This window comes from Antechinus flavipes, chromosome 2 (genome assembly GCF_016432865.1).
Source record: "Antechinus flavipes isolate AdamAnt ecotype Samford, QLD, Australia chromosome 2, AdamAnt_v2, whole genome shotgun sequence".
Taxonomy (NCBI): Eukaryota; Metazoa; Chordata; class Mammalia; order Dasyuromorphia; family Dasyuridae; genus Antechinus; species Antechinus flavipes.
The window spans coordinates 20,065,474-20,089,517 of record NC_067399.1 but is presented as its reverse complement, the minus strand read 5'-3'; the positions used below and the strand labels follow the sequence as shown (position 1 = coordinate 20,089,517).

Genomic DNA, 24,044 nt, shown 5'->3' with positions numbered 1-24,044 from the left:
TTCACTTCTGTAGCATCTCTCCAATACAGCCCCTTCTCTCCTCTGACACTGTCTCTACCCCAACGGCTACAACACTCTTCTAAATAATCTCCCTGCTTCAAGTCAATCGTCTCTCCCCTTCAACTTCCAACACAAACTCTTGTGTTTGGCGTTTAAAGCCCTGAACAAGCGGGCTCCGGCCAACTTTCCCAGTTTTATTACATGTTACTTCCCTTCAATCACTCTATGGTCCAACCAAATTAGTCTTCTTATAGGTCTCTACACAAGACTCTTCTCTTGTTTTCCTTTGCACTAGCCTGCAGTGCTCTTCCTTCTCCTTTCCATCTCTTCCTTCAAAACTAAACTCATGTACCACTTTCTACATTTTCCTGACCCACCTAACTTATTTTGTTTTTATTTTAGTGTTGAATTTTATGGGGAGTTGTTTTATTTTGCTTGTGTGCTGTTTTATTTATGTATTTTCTTTCTGTCGTATTATCGTTTTGTTATTTGTATTTTATTCTATTGATTTGTTGCTACATTCAGTCGATAATTTTTATATGTACATCTTGTCTTTCTTTATAGAACATAAGCTCCAGGAGAGCAGATTCTTACTCCTTTTTGACTCGGTATCCACAATGTCTAGCACAGTGCCTGGGACACATTTAATAAGTGCTTGGTGATGGATTTATTGATTTCATCAAGGGTCCCATGCATAGACTGATACAGAGAATTATCTCCGTTTACTCTCAGGAAAGGCTTTTTATAAGCAGTCATGGGTGAAACAATTCTGCCTCCTAGGATTCTGAGAGATCTTAAATGTAACCCTGTGATATGTTTTTGGGAACTCAGATCTGCTAGTGTGAGAGCAAACGGGGGAAGTCGAGCCCAGAGAGAAGGGAAATATAAGTAATAGAAGCCTCCCAGTCCTGCACGATGTGGGTGACCCCATCCTGACATATTATCTGGCATTGCATTGACCTCTGGGCATTGGAGAAGGTCTTAGTAAAGGGACACAAACCTAGGTTTAAAAAAATCCATGAATAAAGATATCGAGGACATCATTTTATGGAAGTTTAGATGGATGGGCTCTTTAATAAGGAGAAAAACGACCTGTCCAAAGACACATGGCAAGTAATCGACAGGACCAAGTCTAGAATCAAGGTGATTTGAATTCTAGTTCAGGGCTCTTTTGATTATGCCTTATTGACTATTAGGGGCTGTAAGACTGTTTGTTGATAGTTACCGTTTCCATGTTGTTTGATTGTTTATAGACCTTGGAGGGAATGGGACACCTCTTTTACTAAATTCACAGAATTTCATCTGTTTGTTCTCCCATCTCAACTTGGAAAGTCCCTAATCTTTCATCCTCTTATATTGGAGACTATTTAATGTATTTTTTAATTAATTGGCCTGATTGTTTTTAATATATAAAATCAGGACCCAGCATTAAGCTAAGGAAGTATCCCAGTTCTGGCTTGTCGGGCCCATGGCACACATTGCTTAATAAACCGATGTGCTCAGAAGGGCAAACCTTTCTTTACTTAGTCATTCCATCTTTCATCCTCCATATCCTTTGAAACACAACTCAAACATCGCCTTCTGTTAAGACGATGGGCGTATTGAGAGTTTGCCGTATGACTTTACTATTAAGAACTTTTTGTTGCTATTGAGAAGAGCAATGTAGCAGAGTAAAGAAAGGAACTCAAAGCCACAAAGATCTGGGTTCAAGTCTCCTCTCTGATGTGTATTCTCAGGGTGATCCTGAGCTCTTCCCAGCTCTTGGTATTCTAGGTAACTAGGTACCTAGAGAAGACGTCTGCAAGACTAAACATTGCAGAGAAGATGCTCATTTTTGTTAGTGGAGAGATTTTCCTCATCTGGGAGTCCCTCAAAACAATGAAATAAGAGATTCAGCTCTGTCTCTTTTGGTTATAAATTACATAACTCTTCAAATTTCAAGAGGCAAATAAATCAAATACAATTTTAAGAAAGGAAGTTGGGAAGGAAGAACAATTAGATACCAAGCTTCCTTGGGTATAGCTTAACTACAATTTCCAGAAGTCCCGTACTAGTGGCCTTGAATCAATAGTCAATCGACAAGCATTATTAAGGCTTAGGCACTATTACTGGGTATACTTAAGAAAGGCAAAACCCAAGCCCTGCCCTCAAAAGTTCCCATTCTAATGAGGGAGACAACATTCAAATAAGGAGGTACCGAATTGGAGAGGGCGGCATTTATAGTGGGAGGGACTAGGAAAGACTTCCTGCAGCAGATGGACTTTCAGCTGGGGACTCCCAGAGGTGGAGGACTGCCTTGGACAAACTAGAGACAGGGAACATGGCATTAGGAAAAGAACATTAGACTTCTAGCCTTGAGAACCGGGCACAATTTGAGCCCTGATGCTTACTGGCTCACAGGCAATCCTTGAACGTCTCCAACTGTGCCTTTCCTCAGAGCTCCCCTGACTGTAAGCTCCTTGAAGACGGGGCTGTTTTCCCCACTGAGTTCCCAGTATCTGGTACATAACAGGCACTGGACAAACACTTACTTAACAGAACTGGATTGGAATTAATGCGTGAAAGCACTGAGACATGTGACCCTTGACCAAGGAGTCAAGAAGACTCATATTCCTGAATTCAAATATGGCCCTAGACACTTACTAGCTGTGTGACCCCGGACAAGTGAAATCACTCTGTTTGCCTCAGTTTCCTCATCTGTAAAATGAACTGGAGAAGGACTTGGCAAAACCCTCCAGCATCTCTGCCCAAGAAAATGGGATCATGAAGCGTAAGACGTGACTGAAAAATGATTAAGCAACGAATGAGAGCTTGGTCCACTAGCCCTCCAAGGTCAACCAGAGACTTTTGGTCCTCGCCCACTGATCTCTGGCTTCCTTTTCATTTCATTTATGAATCAATCAATTACTGAGCATTTATTAAGCACCTACTATGTGCTAGTCCCTGCGCTAAGTATGGGGAATATAAAGAAAAGCAGAAGCACCAGAGAAGCCTCTAGGGAGGGACAGAAGAAGAGAAGAAGAAAGGAGAGCTAAATTTCCTTCAAATAACTTGGTTTTCTTGGTATTCCTATCCCTCTGGCTCTCTCTAGCTGAGCCATGGGATTTTTAAATGGAATGAAGAATATAGTGTCAAATTCTTACAAAATGCTAACTAGAAAACCCGAACCCTGCCCGTGAACTGGACATACAGGAAGCCCGGCAGTGTTTTGATACAGAGCTGTGGTTCCATGGTCCCAAATCTCCTTTGGCGGGTGGGCGATGCCATGCAAACGTTAATACTAAGGGAAACATGGGGATCTTCCAACATAAATCCCACACGTTTGCTTAGTCAGAGCCAAGCTCTGAGCTCAGAGGTGAAGGGGAGGTCAGTGAGGATGGAGAGAGACATCCAAGATGGCCAGCCCTTTCTGACCTAACCATCGTCCGCTGCCCTTCTCAGCTCGGGAAGCTCAGGAATCTTGTTCTTCTCCGAAAGGTTGTTAAGAGATAGAGATTTCCCAATCCAAGCGTATCAGTCAGAAATCCACGCTACTGGAAACCACTCTTCCCATGTAAGACATCGCTTAGAGCTGGGAAAGGTCTCAAGGGCTGAGCCACTCATTTTGCAGATGAGAAAATGGAGGCCCAATGAGATAACTAGGTCTGGAACCTAGAGCTAGAGAAGACTTCAGGGACCTCTGGTTCAAGCCTCTCTTTACCGATCAGAATCAGTATCCAAACTCCGGACTTCTGACTTTCCTTTGCTTTCTCTATAAGTTAGAGTCAGAATTCTTAAATCCAAGAGACAGCTGGGTGGTACAGGGGATAGAGCACTGGGGCTTGAAATCAGGAGGATTCATGAATTCAAATCTGACCTCAGATACTAGCTATGTGACTCCAGGCAAGTAACTTAACCCTCTTTGCCTCAGTTTCCTCTTCTGTAAAATGAGCTGGAAAAGGAAACGGCAAACCGCTCTAGTAAATTTGCCAAGAAAACCCCAAATGAGGTCACAGGCTCAACAATAAATTTGACCACAAATGTTTTTCCATGCACTGATATGGCAGAACAGTTTGTGAACTTCTGTGCAGGGATTCCATCTGGTTTTCAGAGCGGGGATCATTAGAAGAATTGCAGAACCTCCTGATTTAAGAGCTAGAAGAAGTTCAGCATGTCTCCTCTGAGTTGTAGCAGTAATAAGAATGAAAATACACTGGTTTTCCCAAGCTCCCCTGTTTTTGCCTAGAATGCCATAATATTCAGGGAAACTCTCTAGTTCTCTTAGGATAAAATCATTGTCACTATTCAAATCAGGAAGAATGGGTAATGGGGGGAGTGTGTGGGTCAAGTTTGGGGATGCTTGGGGTCCCGCAGAGAGACCAAACCTCTCTGCTGTTTATGATAAGTGGGTGATAGGCCCTGGGCTACAGATCCTCCTTAGCAGGTACTTCTAGCCACCACAGCTCATTTCTTTTTTTTTTTTTTCTGGTGAGAATTTTCTCTGAATAACCTTTCACTCATCGATTCCTGGAAATCCAGGGCTGTTTCTTGGCTGGTCCAGTTCTTGTCCTCTCTCTAGGAAGGTTCTGCTCTTGTATCTTGCTCCCAGTGTTCAGTGCTCCTTCTTTTTTCCTAATCTGGGATATCTGCTCTCCAGCCTCCTGGCGAAGATGAGGACTGCCTTCAATCTCATCCCATCCTCTCATTCCTGGAAATCTTTGTCCCACTTCTTCAAGGGACCCCCTGATAGCCCGGAGGCTATCACCTCTTCTAGGAGAGATAACAACTCACATTGTTCGTTTACCAGTGGTTCTCAAAGTGTGGTTCAAAGAATTCTGGGAATCTCTGAAATCCTTTTGGAGGATCTACAAATTCAAATTTAGTTTTTATTTCTAATATGGTAAATATAATTTACATAAACAAAAACTTTTGGACAGATCCTCAGTCATTTTTAATAATATAAAGATACTGATAACAAAAGTTTGAGAACCACTGGTACACAGATGTTTCTTGGCAGAAACACAAGCATAGAACTTCCTCTGCAGATCGCTGGAAATCTTCCTTGTCCTTCTTGCTTATCTGCAATGCCAGCCCTGCCATTCTACCTTCCGGACCATGAGGTTCTGGGGGAGTTTAGCTCTTTGATCTGGATCTCCCACCCTGGGGTGGGCTCTCACATTCATGACTGACTGGAAATTTGCAATCTGCTAGGTCAAGATGGCCCCAGACCACTGATGACGCTTTACATCCCACTGAGCCACCTACTCTATTATACATTCTCCTTTCCCTTATTCCTCCCTTCCCAAGTCTGTCTAAGCATGGGACTTGAACCCTAGACTTTCTGATTCCAAGGCTAGCTCTTTATCCATTCACTATGGTTGCCCTTGGATCGAATACTGAGATTGCTTCCAGTTAAGAGCCTGTCGATGGCCTTTCCCATGACCACATTTACCATCCTGATGGCTTCCCAGACTGAAATGTCCTTCCTGGACCAGCACTCTCCTATGTGTGTGGTTTCCCCAGTTAGAATTAAGCCTTTTGGGGGGGGAATCACACCATTTTTGTATTTGTGTCCCCAGAACACAGTAAATGCTTAATAAATATTTTTCATTCATTCGTTGGTTGGTTTTAATTATCTCTCTTGGCCACCCTGCCATAGTCAGGGCGAATTGGTCTGGTAGCCATTCCTGGAGTTCAGTGAGTGGGGCTGGAGGGGGAGGCAGAGGAAGGCTTAATTTATTTATGGAAGACTAGAAGGCCTTTGCTTTTCCTAAATAAGCTGGTACCATTTATTTAGCTCCCTTTGTCTGGCACATGTGCTTTTCTCAGCTGACCCAAGCCCAACAGAATTCACTCTAAAAGCAGAAACCCAATGGTCCATTAGATCTAAATATCCACCGTGCTCCTCCTGGCTACTAAACTCCAGAGCCCACGTTCTACTTCTCTGGCCACTTAGCTCTGTGATGATCAGAGAGCACCGGTGAATCCAGGCCAATGGAACGGAAGACACACAGGACGATGGAACAGAAGGCACAGGCTGGATTCTGTATCCCTCATGGTCGCACTGTCTCAAGCACTTTCATTAGTCAACCTGAGACTCAGTTTCCTTAACTGTCAACTGGGCAATAAGGCGCGTGCTTCCCACTTTCCGGGGCCACTGTGTCGCTCGAATGAGACAAAGTATATGAAAGCACTTTGTAGCCTCGCTGGGCTAGGTTATTGTACGTTATTATTTCCCATTACAGCCATGATCTAATCCAGATGTGAAACTGTACAAGAAGCTCCCTTTCTTCCCCTCCATGAAACATGTGAAACATTTCATGCAGAAGTTATGGCTTTTTGCTCACACTCAGGAATCCATCATCAGAGACCACGGGGATGGATCAGATCCCGGGGCTGCTGGGATAAATATACACTACCCTGACTTAACTGCATCTTCTGGGAAAACTCAATTTTCCTGATTCTAATTCCCCCCCCGCCCCAATCCGGGTAGAAAATCCCTACCCCATCCTGATCCTGGCCTAGTCCCAGCCTGCAGAGAGCTCTTGAAAGTGTCATGTTTCCTCTTGTCCTTTTGGCTCTAAATCTGGAATCAAAGCATCATAGAGCTTGGAGGGACCCTAGGGGACATCTCATCCAACCCCCTCATTCACAGAGGAGGAAGGTCAAGACTTGCTTAAAATCACATGAGTAATAATTATCTGAGGTGAGATTTGAATCCAGATCCTCTAATTCCACTGTCAGAGATTTTCCCATTGAGGCAGCCGGATGGCACAATGGATAGAGCACTGGGTCTTGAGTCAAGGAGACCTGAATTCAAATCTGACTGCAGATATTTTCTATGTGACCCTAGGCAAGTCATTTTAATTTCTGTTTGCCTCAGTTTTCTCATCTGTAAAATGGGAATAATAATAGCTCTGGCTATTATTGTATGTATAATAATATATTATTATTATGTATAATAATATAAGATAATAACCTGCCTGGGTTGTTGTAAGGATCAAGTTAGATGAGAATTATTATGTGCTTAACAGAGTATACAGTAACATTAAATAAGTGCTAGGTTGTTATTATTAGTATTATTCATTACTTTTACTACCCTGGCAGAAAACTTTTCAAGGTCATTTCTGAGCTTTTTATTTTACGGAGGAGGGGGGAAGGGGAGCTAGCTTGTCCAGAAGGCAGCCAAGTAGTGAGGAGAAGAACCATGATTTCAGCTGTATATCCTGGTCTCTTTGTGCTAGCCTTATCTGCCTTTCAAGCGTTCCTCACGGCTCTGTACTCCCATCTGGTGGGATGCTATAGCAAGTCCTTGGCCCCTCCTGGAAACAGCAGCAATAGGAGAGCTGCACCTCTGGTGGAAAGCAGTGGTAAAGGCACTGACCCGTCACCCAGAAACCTTGCGCCAAATGTGGACTAAAGACTTTAAGTACCCGATCTAAGTTTTCCCAGCAATAGAATATTTAGAACTAGTGTAGAAGGGCAATGTCACATAGCGGACGTGACGTGAGACTTTCAGAAAAATCTAGGGTTAAATCCCTTTTCAAGGGAATTGATATTTGTGTCCGTGGTTTAGAAGAATTAGGCATTGAGGCAGCTAGGGAGTGCAGTGGAGACAGTGCTGTGTCTGGACTCAGGAAGACCTGAGTTCAAATACAACCTTGGCCAATTTCTAAAGTCTTGTGCTATTCAAACCCTATGGCCTCCAGAGGCGGCCCCTCCATCGCTGGTCAGCTCCCATTGTTAAAAGGACTCATGTATGGGCCCCATCTTCTTACCTGATTCTGGAAACCCATGGCCGGGATGTTGCACCTCACCCCGGCATCTTCTTCGTGATTGCAGCCCAAGTTCTCGACGTTGAATTTACAGTCGGTGATGGATTTCTCAAACCCTGTACACTGTATTTCGTTGAGGTGGATGGACCCAATGCCTAAAAAGGAAAGTCGAAAAATAATTTATAAGAGCATAGGAACCAGGAAGAGCTGCATGGAATTGTGGATGAAGAGCAAACTTCTCTCTTTCTCTCAAAGACCTTCTATCACCATCGTTATTCTGCTCTTAGATGCACAGCAGTGCAATGGAAAATGTGGCAGCTTTTGAGGTAGGAAGAAAGTATATATATATACATATATATATATATATAATAGTAGAAGAAATTATATTCATGAATGTCAATTTTTTTCTTTACTTCCTTGTAAATTGTTCGATTCTCTGCTATGCACCTTATTTATTCTTTCTCCCTATTTCATCCCCCCCACTCCCAAGCAAGCTACAGTTAAGAAGATATATTTATGTATTTCTATGTAGATATTTAATCTTGACTCTGCCAGTCTTTCTTTTGAACTATCCTACTGTTGATGTGAATATCAAACGTATAGTATACATATTTCTATGTAAAAAATAAACCATTTGTCCATAATTTAGTAGTTTGTCTAATGCTAAATTCCTTAAAATTGATCTTTCATATTAATTCCTATATATTAAATTATCTGTTAAATTCAGGTTTAGTTGATAGAAAGTCCCGAAAATCTGCAAGTTTGTAGAAGGTCCATTTTTTCTGATTAAACTATAGGTAATTTTGGTAGATATACTTTCTGCTGCAGGCCCAGTTCTTCTGATTGTCAGTAGATATGATTCCAGGCTGTGGTCTTTCATTGTAGCTGCTGATAAGTCTGGTACAATTCTAATTGTAGCTCTAGTGTATTTGAATTGGGTTTTTTTTTCCTAGCAAAATTTTCTTTTTGTTCTGGAGGTTCTAAACTTGGTGATAATATTCCTGTGTGTCTTCTACTAAGGATCTCTTTCAGGTGGTGATGGGTGGATTTTTTTTCTATTTCTACTTTCTGCTCATGTTCTATCACTACAGGACAATTTTCTTGGATTATTTCCTACATTGTTGTGTCAATATTTTCTTTTTGGTCACAACTTTCTGGCAGTTCAATTATTCTTATGTTTTCTCTTCTTGATCTGTTCTCCAGATCTGTCGATGTTTCACATTCTGCTCTATTTTCTCAATCTTTATAATCTGTTTCGTTATTTCTTGGTCTCTCATAGCTTCACTGGCTTTTCCTTGTCCAATTCTAATTTTCAAAGAATTATTTTCATCTTTGAGACTTTCTGGTTGGTTAACTTTTTTTCATAAGCTTCTTGTTTTTCTTAGACATTTGTTTTTTTTTTCTTTCTTGTGGTCTTTCCCTTTTGTTCTGAGTCTTCTTTCATAACATGACTAATGTGGAAATATGTTTAACATGATTGTACATATATAATCTATATCAGATTTCTTGCTGTTCTGGGGAGAGGGGAGGGAAAATATTTGAAACTCTAAATCTTACAAAAGTGAAATTTTAAAAAGTTTTTTTTTTTGGTGGGGGGGGGAGTTCAAGAGTAAACTTTATTTTTTTTAATATGAAGTCTTTTATTTTGAAAATATTCATAAATAGTTTTCTACATTCATCCTTGCAAAACCTTGTGTTCCAAAATTTTTTAATGACTTTTCTTTTTCTAAAAATATTTTATATATAATTGCAGGATAAATACTATTAAGTTAAAAAAAAAGAATTAAAGTCCCCTGAGGGCAGGCACTGTTTTATTTTTGTCTTTGTACCTGTCCAGAATTGAAAAAGCTTACAGGCCTAAAACATATTAAATAGAGATAGTTTTTTTTTTAAAGATCAGGGGGAAAATGATGAAAGGAGAAGAACCAACAGATGTTACCTGGCACCTGAGAGTTGGATCTTATGCCTGAGTACCAAACCTAGTTCTTAGGACACTCATAAATGAGTCATCCCTTCAGGTCATGTACAGTTCACTGCTAAAAGGAAGCTTATCCATCCATTTGCAAAGACCATCTCTTTTTCCACCCTTAATTTAAAAGTGTCCCACGCGGGATATTGGATACCATATAATAGGCAAAGGTTTGATCTATAGTTGGAGGCAATGGTTTTGAAAAGTACTGTACAAAACATTTCTGCAAACAGTTATTTTCAGTGAACGGAGAAGCAGCTTGGCTCTGTGTCTAGATCCAGATGTGGAGTCAGGAAAGTCTGGATTTATCAGAAACTTACTAAGTGCATGAGCCAAAGGGCAAGCTTTTAAAGTCTCTCAGCCTCAGTTCATCTGTATGTGAGGATAATAGCACTCACGGGGTTGTCATCAGGATCAAATGAGATAAGAAACGTAAAGTATTTTCCCAAACCTTGAAGTTTTTACAGCAGTATTGGGAATCTCCCCAATGCCTTTGCACATAGTAACACTTCCTTGCTAGACAGGACTAGGAGAAGTCAGTTGGTTTGGGGGCTTTGGTCTCACTCATTGAAAAATAGTAGGAAACAGAGTGCAGATCTCTAAGTTTGCTTCTAGCATTAATGTTCTAGTTTCCTCATAGAACCTAGAACCTCATTCTGGATAGTAACGGGGCAAAGTATGACTTAAGGAAACAAAATTCTAACCAATCAATTCCTGTGATGGGGAGCAGTGAGTCAGGACCCATTCAGATCTCCTGAGACTACCAGCTTCTTAGGGAACTATTTGCCCACATACTCCAAAGTATCTTTCTGAGGATCCTAGAGTAAGAGTCTGCTGAAAAGAAAAGGAGTCCAAGGATTTCTTGTATTCCCCCAGTCTCTCTACAATTGACAGAGTAATTATGGGTATTATGGTACTAGAGAGAGAAAGCATATCTGAGCCATTGAGTCCAGTAGATGAGGAAATTAAGGACCAGGGAAGACTCAGTATCAGAAATAATAATGATGATAACAATAACTAGCATTTATATAGCTCCTACTGTGTGCTAAGCACTGTATTAACTCTATAAATAGCATCTTATTTGATGGAGAAGAATACAGCACCACTTCAGTGTCTTTGCCAAGAACTCCCACTCAACTCCCTAGACAAAGTCCAAGGGTCGCATAGCGTTGGATGTGACTGAACAACAATCCCTTGTTGGATCCTCAGAACAACGATGTACTGTTATTCCCATTTATCAGATAAGAAAACTGAGGCAAGCAGAAGATTCAATGACATGCCCAGGGTCACTCAGCCAGTAAATGCCTGAAGATGGATTTGTACTCAATTAATGGAAGCTCAGAGATAGCAAGTTAACTTGCCGATGGTCACACCAGTAATGGGGGGCAGAGGCACAATTTTAACTCAGGCTTTCCCAATCCCAGGTCCGTTACTTCACCCACTTTGTCATAATGTTCAGCTAGTGTTGCATAAACAGTTCCTTAATTGGCTTTTTTGCCCCCTGTTCTGATTTGGCCTTCTATGTTTCCTGGGTCAGGCTCGTTCCCCTGAGACGCTCCCAGCCCTGCCCTTGGCCAGAATCCTTTCTCTGGATCAGGCTCCCAGCCTTGACTTCCCAGGGCCCAAGCCCTCGTCCTGGGGCGGCAGATAGGGAGAGGAGGGTGGGTGAAGCAGAGAAAGAAGCTGCCTTTCTCTGGAACCACGATGTCTCCTCGGGGACCGGCTGGAACCAATTATTTCAAATATCTCTCCCGGCTAACAGATGCCACTTTTCTTGCCAAAATAAGAAGACATATTTTTTTTTCTCCTAAAGAAACACATCTGGCTACTTAGTGCTGATATTTCTCATAGGGACAAAGGATAAAAATAATAATAATAATAAAACAAACTGGTTTTCCATAGAGAGGGCCTGGTAAATGAGCTCTTCCCCAACGTGAGCCCTTCCCAAATGCAGCCCTAAAAGGTAACCCCCGGCTCCCTTAGTCCTGCAGCCCTGAGGAAACTTCGGGCTTCTTGGGAAGAATTAGGTCAGCCTGCACACGCCCTCTGCAGTTGGCTCCTCTCGGCCCCCATGGAATGTTTATCTCATCCGAGTCCTTGTTGACTTCTCACATCCAGGGCGCGAGGCAGCAAGAAGCAACAAGCCATCGCTAGAGAAGACAAGCAGGGAGCAAAGCGAAAAGACCCTCGGAGACTTGGCAGAGTGGGAAACAGGAAGGGAAAATGTTCTCCTTTGTCATCTCCACCTCTGGGAACCAGGAGCCCTTTTGAAATACTATCTCCTAGGGGGCAGCTGGGTGGTGCAGGGGTTAGAGCACCAGCTCTGAAGTCAGAAGGACCTGAGTTCAAATCTCATCCCAGACACTTGACACTTCCTAGTTGTATAACTCTGGGCAAGTCACTTAACCCCAATTGCCTCAGGGGAAAAAAGTGCTATCTCCTAATGAAGCCTTCTTTGATTACACTAGCTGTCAGTTTCTATATATGTTGTATTTATCTGTTGCATCCCCTCCTTTTCTCCCTATAAAAGATAAGCTTTTTGAGCTTGTGGTTTGAGTTTTTTGTGTCCCTAGGGCTTACCCAGTGCACAGTGGATACTTTAAAAAGTGACCCTTCACCTGTCTAATGAAGATCCTATTTTTTTCCTTCTCAAGGAGAAAATTTGGAACTCAAAAAAATGCCATGGAAACTTAGGGCTTAAATATTGAGCTTTAACGTTCTCTGTTTTACAGGTAAGGCTCAGAGAGGTTTTATTCCCGGTGGAAAGGACTACCAACATCCAATCCCCTCAATTTATTCATGCCAGAGAGGCAAGCGACTTATCTAAATACACATTAAAATTAGAGTAAGTAGGAGTAAAATCCCACGACAGTTACAGGGATGGGAAACAACTCGTGTAATAAACACAGAACCTCTCCTCACACACCAAGATAAAACCGAGAGCCTGATCCACTTAAAAGCACAGGTTGGCTTTTGAGTAAAATCCGGAGAAGCAAAGTCCCAAGTGGTTCTAAGAGATTGATTTCTATGGGAGTCAAACTTCTAGAGTCTCCTAGAAGCTGGAAACCGTGATTCCTTAGCTTTCACACACTGGAAACCCTTTAGAAAACTGGAAACTAAGGGAATGACTCCCTATGGAGGGGATGCATTTAAAAAATCAGGGAATATAATAAAAAATAAAAATCAAGGAATATGAAGGGAATGGAATATTCCTGTTCATAAGAAAGCATGAAATGGGCTTCTATGAGCTGACACGGCGAAGCGAGCAGAAGCTGGAGAATAAGTTGTACAATAATAATACCCTGGAAGAGAACTTTGAAATACTCTAGAATGCTGACCAATGCCATAATAAATCAGGACTGAGAGAACGCAGGCGAAATCTGTCACTTGGTAGGGAACTTATTAGAATAGTCTCAATGTCTCTGAATGTCTCTCAGAAGGAGACATTTTCAGGCACTGCCCATATGGAAATGTGCTTCCTAGATGGTACATGTATGTGTGGTGGGCTTTATTTTTTTCATTTTTAAAAATTGTTCAATACAGGGGACATGTTAAGGGGAGAGAAAGAGTAATAAAATAATTTTTAAAAGAAATGAATCTAGTTTTTTAAAAGTCATCAATTAAAATAATATTAAAAACAAAAGCATGAAGGGTGAGACAGATCCCCCCCCTCCTCGCCCCAAGCCATTTTGGGCTTTTCTTCCTTAAGTCTGGGAGCTATGACCCCAGCACAATTTGTTCTCAGATTGAGTTTCTGATGGGCTGGAAATACGTGTAGAATGTGTGAAACGAGGGGGCTGTACTCGCTCTCTAAAGACCTTTCCAGCTCGGAAATCTACGACCCTTTGACCTCACAAGCCGGGGACCCTCAGAGCGTAGCCCCCTCACCCGCCAATAAAATCAACGCTCGCTTTTACCAGATGCAGATGTTTGTGTTCCTGCTTTCGAGACCGAAATGGAAGACACGGCTCATTGTTAGCGAGGGGCCCTCGGTCCCAGCAGTTCCTAGAAGCAGGATCTGGGGAGGAAGTGTGGGGATGTTTGGTATGTGAGGGGCCTCCCGGGGCGCGGGGGACCGTTAGCTTCTAGCACTCGTATTTGGGAAACGTATCTTCACAGGGGAGCCCTTTTACAAGCTCATCTGTACTCCCGATCCAGGCTCGAACAGGTAATGGAAACCAGATTTTGTCTCGGTAGTGGTGGGTCGGGGTCAGCGCCAGCCTGGCGGGGAGTTCCAGGGATCCCAGATGCAGATCTGGGAGTTCAGAGGCCGGTGTTTAACCCACCGCCTTCATTTTGTAAAGGAGGATGAGAGCAGGAAACTAACTCACCTAAAATACAGATAACGAGTGAGTCAAGATTCGAACTCCGGGCTTTTGACTTCCAGCACAGCCGCCATATTTCCATTGTACTGTGCTGCCTCCCTAGCTATTGTTGTCATTTCACTACTAAGAGGAGGCAGGGGAGGAGGAGAAGGATCGATTAGATAAAGAGGCGGGAGCTTAGCCAGGACCCGTTCGCCACCTGTATTCTCTTGGTTTTTCCTGTTGGAAGCTTTTTTTGGCTAAACTCAGTTGCCCCCTTTGTAACCCATCCCTGACCTCCTCTGGTGAGAGAGTCTCAACCTCCTCCAACTGTCCCGGAGCCCTTTGTCCAGATGGGCCAGAACCTCGGACTCTCAGTATGGGAGGAGACCTCTGTGACCATCTTGTCCAAGTGTCCCTGAATCTCCTGCGTGACCCACTGACCACTGGTCTGCTCTGCTTGGAGACCTGCAGTGAGGGAGCACCCCTGAGGCGGCCCCTTCTATCTGTGGACAGCTCTGACCGTCAGCCTTTTCCTGACATCATCAGCCAGCCTAATCGGTGACTCCTGGCCTCCGGCCCTGGTCCGATTCTCTGGAACCGAGTAGAACACGGCTCACCCGTCTTCCCAAAGCCAACCCTTCGAGTCCATGGCCACTGCTCCGAAATCTCCTACTCTAAGGCTGGGTGGCCCCAGTTCCTTAAACCAGAAATCCCTGACAGATGAGGAAGCCGAGTCCCACGGCGATTTGGCCACGGTCGCGAGGGAGTAGGAGAGATGGGATCTGCCTGCAGCACGTCTAAGTCCACCTACCCCGGCGGATCAAGCGCCTCCGCAGCTAGAGAGTGCTTAGCCTTCCCGGGACACTTGCAGAGTCGCCCACGCTGTGTTGGGGGATCAGATGGAAAGATGTGTCTTGGAGGATGTTCTCGCCATGCAGCGGATTTGGCCCGAGGCCCCAAAGGGCGTCATCGGTGGCTCCCCTCCAGCTTGGAGGGGTCCTCGAGGGGGAGCGCGGGGGCACTCTCCCCTGTTTGGGGCTCCTAGGTTTCTATCAGCGTCTTGCATGAAGGAGGCAGGGATGGAAAGCTCATTAACTTGGCAGAGAACATGAAACAGGAAGGGGTGATGGGCTGGGGGCCAATGAGGTTGGAAACTCCCTCCTCGGGCCACAATGATGCACTGAGGTGAAGACAATGGCGGCTCTCTTTGGACTGAACCTGGAATTACACTGGGATTGCCGGCGTCCAAATTCTCGCTACCGATGCGATTTACAATCAATACATGGACTTCCTAAAGTCTTAGTGTAGTTTTAAACCATTAAAGCTCATCATCATCATCATCATCATCATCATCATCATCATCATCATCATCAAAGCTTAAAACTACACTGGTGCGAGTGGCTCCCAAGCCCAAGATGAGTCCTCAGTGTAATGTGTTCCACAGCTAGGATACACCAGTCTCCAGATGGGGGAAGAGGTCACTTCTTTGGTGTTCTGTCCCAGAGAGGTCACAGACAGAGTGCAGGACCCAGTTCTGGGTGTTACATTTTCGGAAACACAGGATCAAGTTTAGGAGAAGTGACCAGGATGGAGAAGGGAGGAATGAAAGGAGGGAGGGAAGGAGGGAAGGGAGGGAAGGAGGGAAGGAGGGAAGGAAGGAGGGAAGGAAGAAGGGAGGAAGGAAGGAAGGAAGGAGGAAGGAGGGAAGGAAGGAAGGAAAAAAGGAAGGAAGAAAGGAAAGAAGGAAGAAGGGAGGCAGGAAGGAAGGAAGGAAGGAAGGAAGAAGGGAGGCAGGGAGGAAGGAGGGAAGGAAGGAAGAAGGAAGGAAGGAAGGAAGAAGGAAGGAGGGAAGGAGGAGGGAGGGAAGGAAGAAGGAAGGAAGGAAGGAAGGAGGGAAGGAGGGAAGGAAGGAAGAAAGGAAGGAAGGGGGGAAAGAAGGAAGGAAAGAAGAAGGAAGGAAGGGAGGAGGGAAGGAAGGAGGGAAGGAAGGGAGAAAGGAAGGAGGGAAGGAAGGAAGGAGGGAAGGAAGGGAGGAGGGAAGGAAGGGAGGATGGAAGGAAGGGAGGAGGGAAGGAAGGGAGGAGGGAAGGAAGGGAGGAGGGAAGGAAGGGAGGAGGGAAGGAGGGAAGGAAGGGAGAGAGGGAGGGAAGGAAGAAAGAGGGAGGGAGGAAGGAATTATTAATTAAATGAAATAAAAGTGAAAGTTGATAGGACTGGGGTTAGGAGAGAGGGGTTCTCTGAAAGCTGCTTCTGGCAAACACCCCCATTTTCCTATGTTCTGGAGCAGCAGAGAGGAGAAAGGGAAGCCTAGGAAGATCATTGAGGAAAGTCGTGGTTATCCATGAGCTCCCCTGCGGGCCAGGACTGAGGAACCAGGAGCTGCTTCTTACCTTGCCCGAGCCTGGCCCCTGTGATGGCCTCCTTGGCGCTCCCAAAGCCCAGCTCTCGGCAGACCACGCTGGCGGACACCAGATTCCATTGGTCGTCGCAGATGGTTCCCCATTCTCCATTCTTGAGCACTTCCACTCGGCCTTCTCCAGTGTTAGCGCCGCCTCTCAGCCGCACCAGGGGTTGCTGGGGAAGAGAAACAGGCCCCTGCTGAGTGGGGAAGTGCCTAGGACACAACCTGGCTCAAGGCATCTTGGGAGACCTACAGCCCGCCTTCCAGTTGCCCTCCATCTCTAGTCACGAACTTGCTTTTGGGTTCTCTATGGGCTTGTCACTGTTACATCACCTGCTATGTAATGCATCCCTGCTGGAAGAACTCTCTCCCTTCTTTCCTTCCTCCTTCCTTTTCTTTTTTCTTCCTTCCTTCTTTCCTTCCTTTTTTCCTCTCTCCCTTCCACCCTTCTTTCCTTCCTCCATTCTTTTCTTCCTTCTTCTTTTCCTCCCTTTCTCACCCAATCCTATATCATTTTATAAATAAGTAAACTGAGGCTCAGGAAGCTGGGATTCAAATCAGGTCCTGTGATTCCAACAGGCCATGTCTAGATCTGAAACTTGCTTATTCATTCATAAGTTAGATGATCATGGGGAAGTAATATGGCTTCTCTGAGACTCAGTTTCCCCAACTGTCAAATGAGGATGATAATAATTGCTAGTATGTATAAAGTGTTTTGAGATTTGCAAAGCACTTTACCAGTTCTCCCTCTTTTGGTCCGATGACAGCTTTGGGAGGAAGGTGCCATTATTATCCCCATTTCACAGATGAGGGAACTGAGAAATGGGAGATACAATGTCTCCAGAGTCACCTAGTTACTAAGCAATGGGCACAAGAGATGGACTCCATCTCTAGGACTCAGCCTCCCTCACTGTTATTGTGGGCAAAGGCCTCTATAAACTTTAAGCAACACTGAGATGGGATTGATAATGATTAAATATCGTTCGTGATGCTGGTGACAATTCTTATTTATGGAGGCTCCGTAGTGACTTGGTCAGGGCCCCTGATCAGTTTCCCAAGTTCCCAAATCAATAATCAATCCATTAAGAACCATTTATTAAGCACCTACTATGTGCTGGTCACTGGGCTAACTTCCAGGGCCACAAAAAGGCCTAACTGACCGTCCCTGCTCTGGTTCACAATCGGCTTGATCCCCCACACCTTCCCACCTTCTTTCTCACTCTCCTAAAGCAACGCTCCAAAAAACACTCCCCCATCTCCAGCTTTTCTTCACAACCATCTTGTCTATTGAACCTGACATCTTGAGGCTTTAGGAAAATAAAGCAGGACCTTCTCCTAAAGTAAAAAGTTCTCTACTGGAAGAACTCTCTCCCTTCCCTTCCTCCTTCCTTTTCTTTTTTCTTCCTTCCTTCCTTCCTTCTTTCCTTCCTTTCTTCCTCCATTCCTTTTTTCCTTCCTTTCTTCCTTCCTTTTTTCCTCTCTCCCTCCCACCCTCCTTTCCTTCCTCCATTCTTTTCTTTCTTCTTCTTTTCCTGTCAGGTTGTCTCCCTTGGAGGGAGATGACGATCGCATGGATTGGTCCACAATCTTGGTCACTGGGACCAAGTGATGGGTCACAGGCCCAATGCTGGCCTGATACTGTCACCATCAACCCATGGACAAAGATGGCTCAGCAGGAGGCTAGAGGGCATTCGGTGGACACCGGCCAAGGCAGGGAAAGGCCTGAGGCCACTGGAGCCTCTGTCGCGGATGCTTAGTCTGGACCGGAGAAGAGGGCGGCAAGATGGAGCTCAGGTGAGGTCCAAGTACCTGAAGGACTTGTACATGGGACAGAGATTCAGCCTTCTCCTGCGGAGTCTGCCCAGAAGGCAGGACAGGGAAAAGAGGTAGGAAGTGCAAAGAGACAAACTGTGTCAGGAGATCTGTCTAGCAGTCAGAACTGGCTGAGCATGGGGGGGCTTCTCCATCCATGGAGGTCAGCAGACATCCTGGGGGTGCTGGACAGAGGCTTCTTCCTCCAGGATGGCTGAAACCGGACATCCCCCGGGGAGTCTTCCCACTCTAAACTCTCCCAACACTCCCCAGCCTCTTAATACCAATAAACATTGTGCTCAGCTCCCAGGGAGATACCGCGTTTAGATAAGATATGGTGTCTCCCTAAGGCAGCTGGTAGAGCAGTAAATAGAGCCAGGAACCTGGAAAACCAGAATTCAAGCCCAGCCTCAGACACTTACTAGCTGTGTGACCCTGGGCAAATCACTTCACCTGAATTTCCTTAATTATAAAATGGGGATAATAATAGCACCTAGCTATTGAGAGGACCTGAGATAATAACTGTTAAAGAAAATGGTTTTTCTTTTTCCTTACCTTTAGTTGGTGGGGGAGAAAAAGCCAACAACTATAAATTCAGATTGCACAGTATTCAACAGTTAATGTCAAGTTTGGGCCTTCACTGGAGGTATAGAAGCTTGGGGGGGGGGGGACCCGACATAGACCACTTTCATTGACCAATCTCCTGATAATGTCTTTCTGTGGATCAAAGGTTTGGGGGGGGGGGGATGAGAGAAATAATTCATTTTGGATCCCTTCTCTGTTCCAATCAGTATTAATTATTACTCTCAGTATTAATACAATCAGTATTAATTCATTTGACAAACCATAATCAAGTTCTCTACATAAAGGCCCAGAGCGGTGAGCCGCAGGCTTCACGTAACCATAGGAAGCTCCCTGGAGGCCCCCCACCCTTGTTTTGCCATGTTGCCGAGCTGGCAGAGATCACAGCTGCATGGAAAATATTTTCGCAGCTCCGGACCAATCACTTGTCCAGCAGGAGCCGATGACCAGCTTACGACAGCTTAGGTCAGCTGGGATGGCCCGGACCATTTCCTCCTGCCCAAGTCAAGGAGATGCCTGTCCAGTTTCCCTCAGCTTATGACCCTGCTGACATGCTGCTTATTCGGTGGAATTGTTCTGCGTGTGGTTCTGGGATAACTGGGCACCTCGCCCTATAAACATGGAAGCGGGGACATCTCAGAGCGAGGGAGGGCTGAGGTCCACTTCGTTAGAGGGACCGTGGGTCCTTCAATAAAGAGCCTTTGGCTCAGACTTCTGCCTCAGCCTCTCTTGTTGTAAGTGCGATCATTTTAATCTCCACACCACGAACTCACCATGGGGTCCGGGGAGGTGGGAACCTTATCTTCTAAAGGGGGCTGGACAACAGACCGTGCAGGCCTCTTGGGTCAGTGATGGAGGAGAGGGCGTGGAAGGAACCAGAAGCCTTAGAGCAGAGGGGTTCTTAGGGGCCATATTTTACAGAGAAGGAAACACTAGTGGGTGCCTGAGGTAGGCAGGCTCTTCCTGCTTCCAAGTCCAGGGCTTCGAACACTAGGGGGCAAGGCGGGCTCCTGTTGTAGTGATAGTATGGAGCTGGGCAGAGCTACGCCAGCCTCCGGCTCACATTCTGGGTCTAAGGTTCTTGGGCCGCTCGGTGATGTTTCAGGCTTATCCAACGAGCCAATCATGGGGAACTAGCTGCTCTTCACGACTGAAGTCCCATGAGCCCCTTTCAGCAGCACACCAGCTGAGCCCCAGACTTCCATCTTCCCACATCTGCTCTTCTCCCAACCAGAGGGAGTTTACACTCTCAGTTGCTATTCATGGTCCACAGATGGCACCTAGAAGACCTTCGGCCACTGGCGGACTTGTGTGGGATCAACGTTTGCTAGGATTTTCCGGTCACTCAGTCGTGACTCATGGGAACAGACACGTGGTCTCCTTCCCATGATCGTGCAAATGCCCCCTGTTCTATGTGAAAGGAAGTGAGCAGCCTTGGTCAGTCTGGATCCCAGATGCTAATGGGGTGACGGCTGGAGTGGAGTGGGAAAAGAGCAGTCACTAACACCAGTGGCATTTCTCCAGGTGTTTCTTGGGAATTCCAAATATGGAGTTAGAAGAGCTGGGTTTGAGTCCCGTAAAGGGAATCCTTAGCAAGGTTACCCTGGCAAGCAGCCTCTGTGTCTTCATCTGTAAAATGGGGATAATAATAGTACCCACTTCCTAGCATGATTTGAGGATCAAATGATATAACATCTGTAAACAATAAAAATAATTACTCTCTTTCCCTTCCCCTCTCTGAATATGTTGACTATAGTATAGAAATGGGCTAGAAATAAGACCCTTGGCTTTCAGTGTTATGGCCATGATCTCATCAGCGCCCCGTCACTGTGGAACAAACTATAGCGTTTTGATCTTGGAGCTAGGAAAACCTGGGTTCAAATGATATAATCAAGATCCAGCTTCAGTTTTCTCATCTGCAAAAGGAGAATAAAAGTACTTCCAGTCCCTTAATCCCTCAGTTATAATGAAGTGAGAGAATGTGTTTAAGTGCCACATAAAATTTAATGAGCTATTCGAGTGTCAGTTATTTATCTAGAACAAGGTTATATTGCGTCTTTGTCTCGGTAAACCGAATGCTTAGCACAGTGCTCGGAATATAGTGGGCACTTAATCAATGTTTGATTGATCTCGAATTTAGAGTTGGAGGAAGCCTTGGAAGACTTCCAGTCCAATCCAAAGTTTACAGATGAAAAACTGAAGGCCAGAGAGCCTTGTAGATCATTTAGAGAGGAAGCAGAAAAGTTGGTTTTCAAACACTCCAATGCTGGTGCTTTTCCCCGACAATGTCTTGTCTACAGGTATGTGATGGCTTGAGTTCAAGTGATGTTGAAACTCGGCGAGTGATGGGCCGTGAAAAATCAGAAGAAGCAAAAACACGCTACCAGAAGCCTTGTTGGCAATGGGCTTCTCAGGACATTACTCTTCAATGCCCTTACGAGTCCAGATCCCATCAATCCTCACAGAAGTACAGGATGGCAGGGACCGAGAGTTCCTGGGATGGTTACAGAGTGTCCTCCAGTGCTGGAGGAAGGAGAGAGGTGGAGTTTGGCCTGAGGAAGCATCGTCATGCTATCAGACTTCAGTTCTTTACGGATCCCTTTCCACTGGGTAAAGTGGTCAAAAAATATGGACAGTTCTCAAAAGAACTGTCAGCTGTGAATAGCCATGTGCAAAGTTGTTCCGATTCTCCAGTAATAAAAGAAACATAAATCAAAACAGTCCCGAAGTTTCAGCTCATGTCTCACACAAAAGGGGGACTGGGTAATGGAAGCAGGACTGAGGGAAGGTGCTCACTGATACACTATTGGCAAAGCTGTTAATTGGTCTAACGGTTCTAGAAAGGCAGTTGGAATGAATGATACGAAAGAGGTAACCAGAATGACCATACCCTTTGACCCAGGGAGACTAAAGACAGAGATGTTTTTCCATAAGCCCTCAAATATTCATTGCATCACTTTTTGTGGAGGCAAAGCTCCGGAAATAAAGTTGATGCTCACTGGTGGGGGAAAGGATGAAGAAATTGTGGATCATGAACAGAATAGATTAATTGTATGGTAAGAAATCATATTTATGCAGAATTCAGAGAAGACTGGATGGCTCCCTAGAGAGGGAAGGTGAAAGGGTAGAATAAGGGTAAAAACGAGAGATTTCAATATTTAAAAATATATATTTTTAAAAGAACATTTAGGTATAGGTTAACAATTGAAATCTGAGTCAAGAAAGGAGGGCTCTTGGGTGACACGGAGGAGACATACAGGGTTTGGGTTTATGCAAGGGTAAGAGGTCATTGAGTATAACTCATCCTATTACACATTTGGAAACCACAGGCTCTAGAGATTAAATGATTTGTCCTTTGGGTCTCACTGATTAGATTTGAGATGAATGATAAGAGTTAAATGAAACTTGGACAGAAAATTAGGAGGTCCGGATTTTAGTCCCAGCTCTGACAACATGAGGGACTTTCCAGAATCAGCCTTGGAATTAGAAAGAACTCCAGAAACTCTCTGGTACCATTTGTAACTCAGAAAGAATTTCCTCAAAAATGTGCTGATAAGTAGTTGCCTAGTTGGCAGTTAGGTGGCGCTGCAGGGGATAGAGCGCTGGGTCTGGAGTCGGGAAGACTCGTCCTTCTGAATTCAAATGCATCCTGAGACTCTGCAAATTGGACGAGCGAGCCATTTTTGCCTCCATCCAATCGATGAGCAACATTAATCAGCCATTCAAGATCTCCATACTGCCCACGATGTGTTGGGAATTATCCAAGCAATCTTTGAAGTTGCCTACGAGGGATCATGGTACACTCCGGAAGAGAGCTCCCAGCTCTGCCCACCTTATCTGTGAAACCCTGAGCAAGTCCCTTTACATTTCAGGGAGACCATTTTCTCAACTCTATGGCTGAAACTAAGGTAATGACCTCCAAGATCCTTTCCAATCTAAATCTGGATCTGCCTATCTGTGGTCCCATAATCACCCTAGCACAGTCATCAAGGCAAAGCAAAGAGGCTCTCCTTGCCCCATCTCCTCAACCCTCACACACACATACACAAACATATATGCTATACATAGAGTTATGCATATGGAAGTGTGCTTCTGTGTGTATATATGTTTATTATGGATAATATATGCTATTGATGTGTTTGGTATATATAAATATGTTCATATTTATGTATAAATATATACATGTTATATTATATATGCATATAATATATATACTATATATGCTATTTTATATAATTATAATTATTTATAGTTATATAATTTATATATTATAATTATATAATTGTTATTTCATATAATATATATACACATGCATATATATGTGTATCTATATATGTATATACACATATATTTACCTATGTTTTATTTATTGTTCAGCCATGTCTGACCATTGGTGACCCATGCAGCACAGCATGCCAGACTCTTCTCTCCTCCACTGTCTCCCCAAAGTCTATCCAAGCTGAGATGTGTTGCTTCCATGACATTATCTATCCATCTCATCCTCTGCCACCCTTTTACCTTTTCCTTCAAGCTTTCCCAACATCAGGGTCTTTTCCAGTGACCCTGATCTTCTCATTATGTGACCAAAGTATTTCAGTTTCAGCTTCAATATTTTGACTTGAATACCTTGAAGTGATTTCTTTAACTGTTGATTGATTTGACCTCCTTCCTGTCATATAATATAGATGTGTGTGTTCATATTTATTTACTTATCTACACATACATAAAGTATTTTGCAAACTCCAGAGAGTTAGAGAAATGCCTGCTGGTGATACTTTATGTCCTCTTCCCTTCTTCTCACTCAATAAACTCCAGGAGCTCCCCATTAACTTCAGTATCTGCTTAGTATTTGCAACCCTCCCCAATCTATCCCCTTCTTACATTCTGCTCCACTCCCCACACTCCATGATCCATCTCTATTGGCCTCCTATTTCTCCTACTTCTAGGCTCCTTGTCTTAGGGATGGCTGACCTCCTGGCTGAGATGCTGGTCCTCCCTTACTCCATCCTTGAAATAATCAGCTTTCTTCAAGACTTGGCCAGCTCAGGTCCCTTTTCTGCAACTGGTGGCTGCTCTCTTCCCTCTCCTCGGCTTCCCCTGTGACTTATACGTAGCGACTATGTGCATGTTTTCTCTCTCACTGAGGGCAGATGTTATTTCTTTTTTGTTTTTGCATTCCCAAGCCTAGCTCAATGCCTGGTATATAGTAAGCTCTTAAT

The 24,044-nt window shown here is 44.3% G+C and overlaps 1 protein-coding gene across 1 annotated transcript in view; it reads right to left on the bottom strand.

Moving 5' to 3' along the window:
- LOXL2 (lysyl oxidase like 2) overlaps positions 1-24,044 on the bottom strand; it is a 133,625-nt gene that overhangs the window by 29,217 nt on the left and 80,364 nt on the right. The window contains exons 6-7 of the mRNA XM_051974225.1: positions 16,421-16,604; positions 7,758-7,909 (exon numbers count right to left, since the gene is read on the bottom strand). Of these exons, the coding sequence (XP_051830185.1) occupies positions 7,758-7,909; positions 16,421-16,604 (336 nt within the window). The remainder of the gene's footprint in view (positions 1-7,757; positions 7,910-16,420; positions 16,605-24,044) is intronic.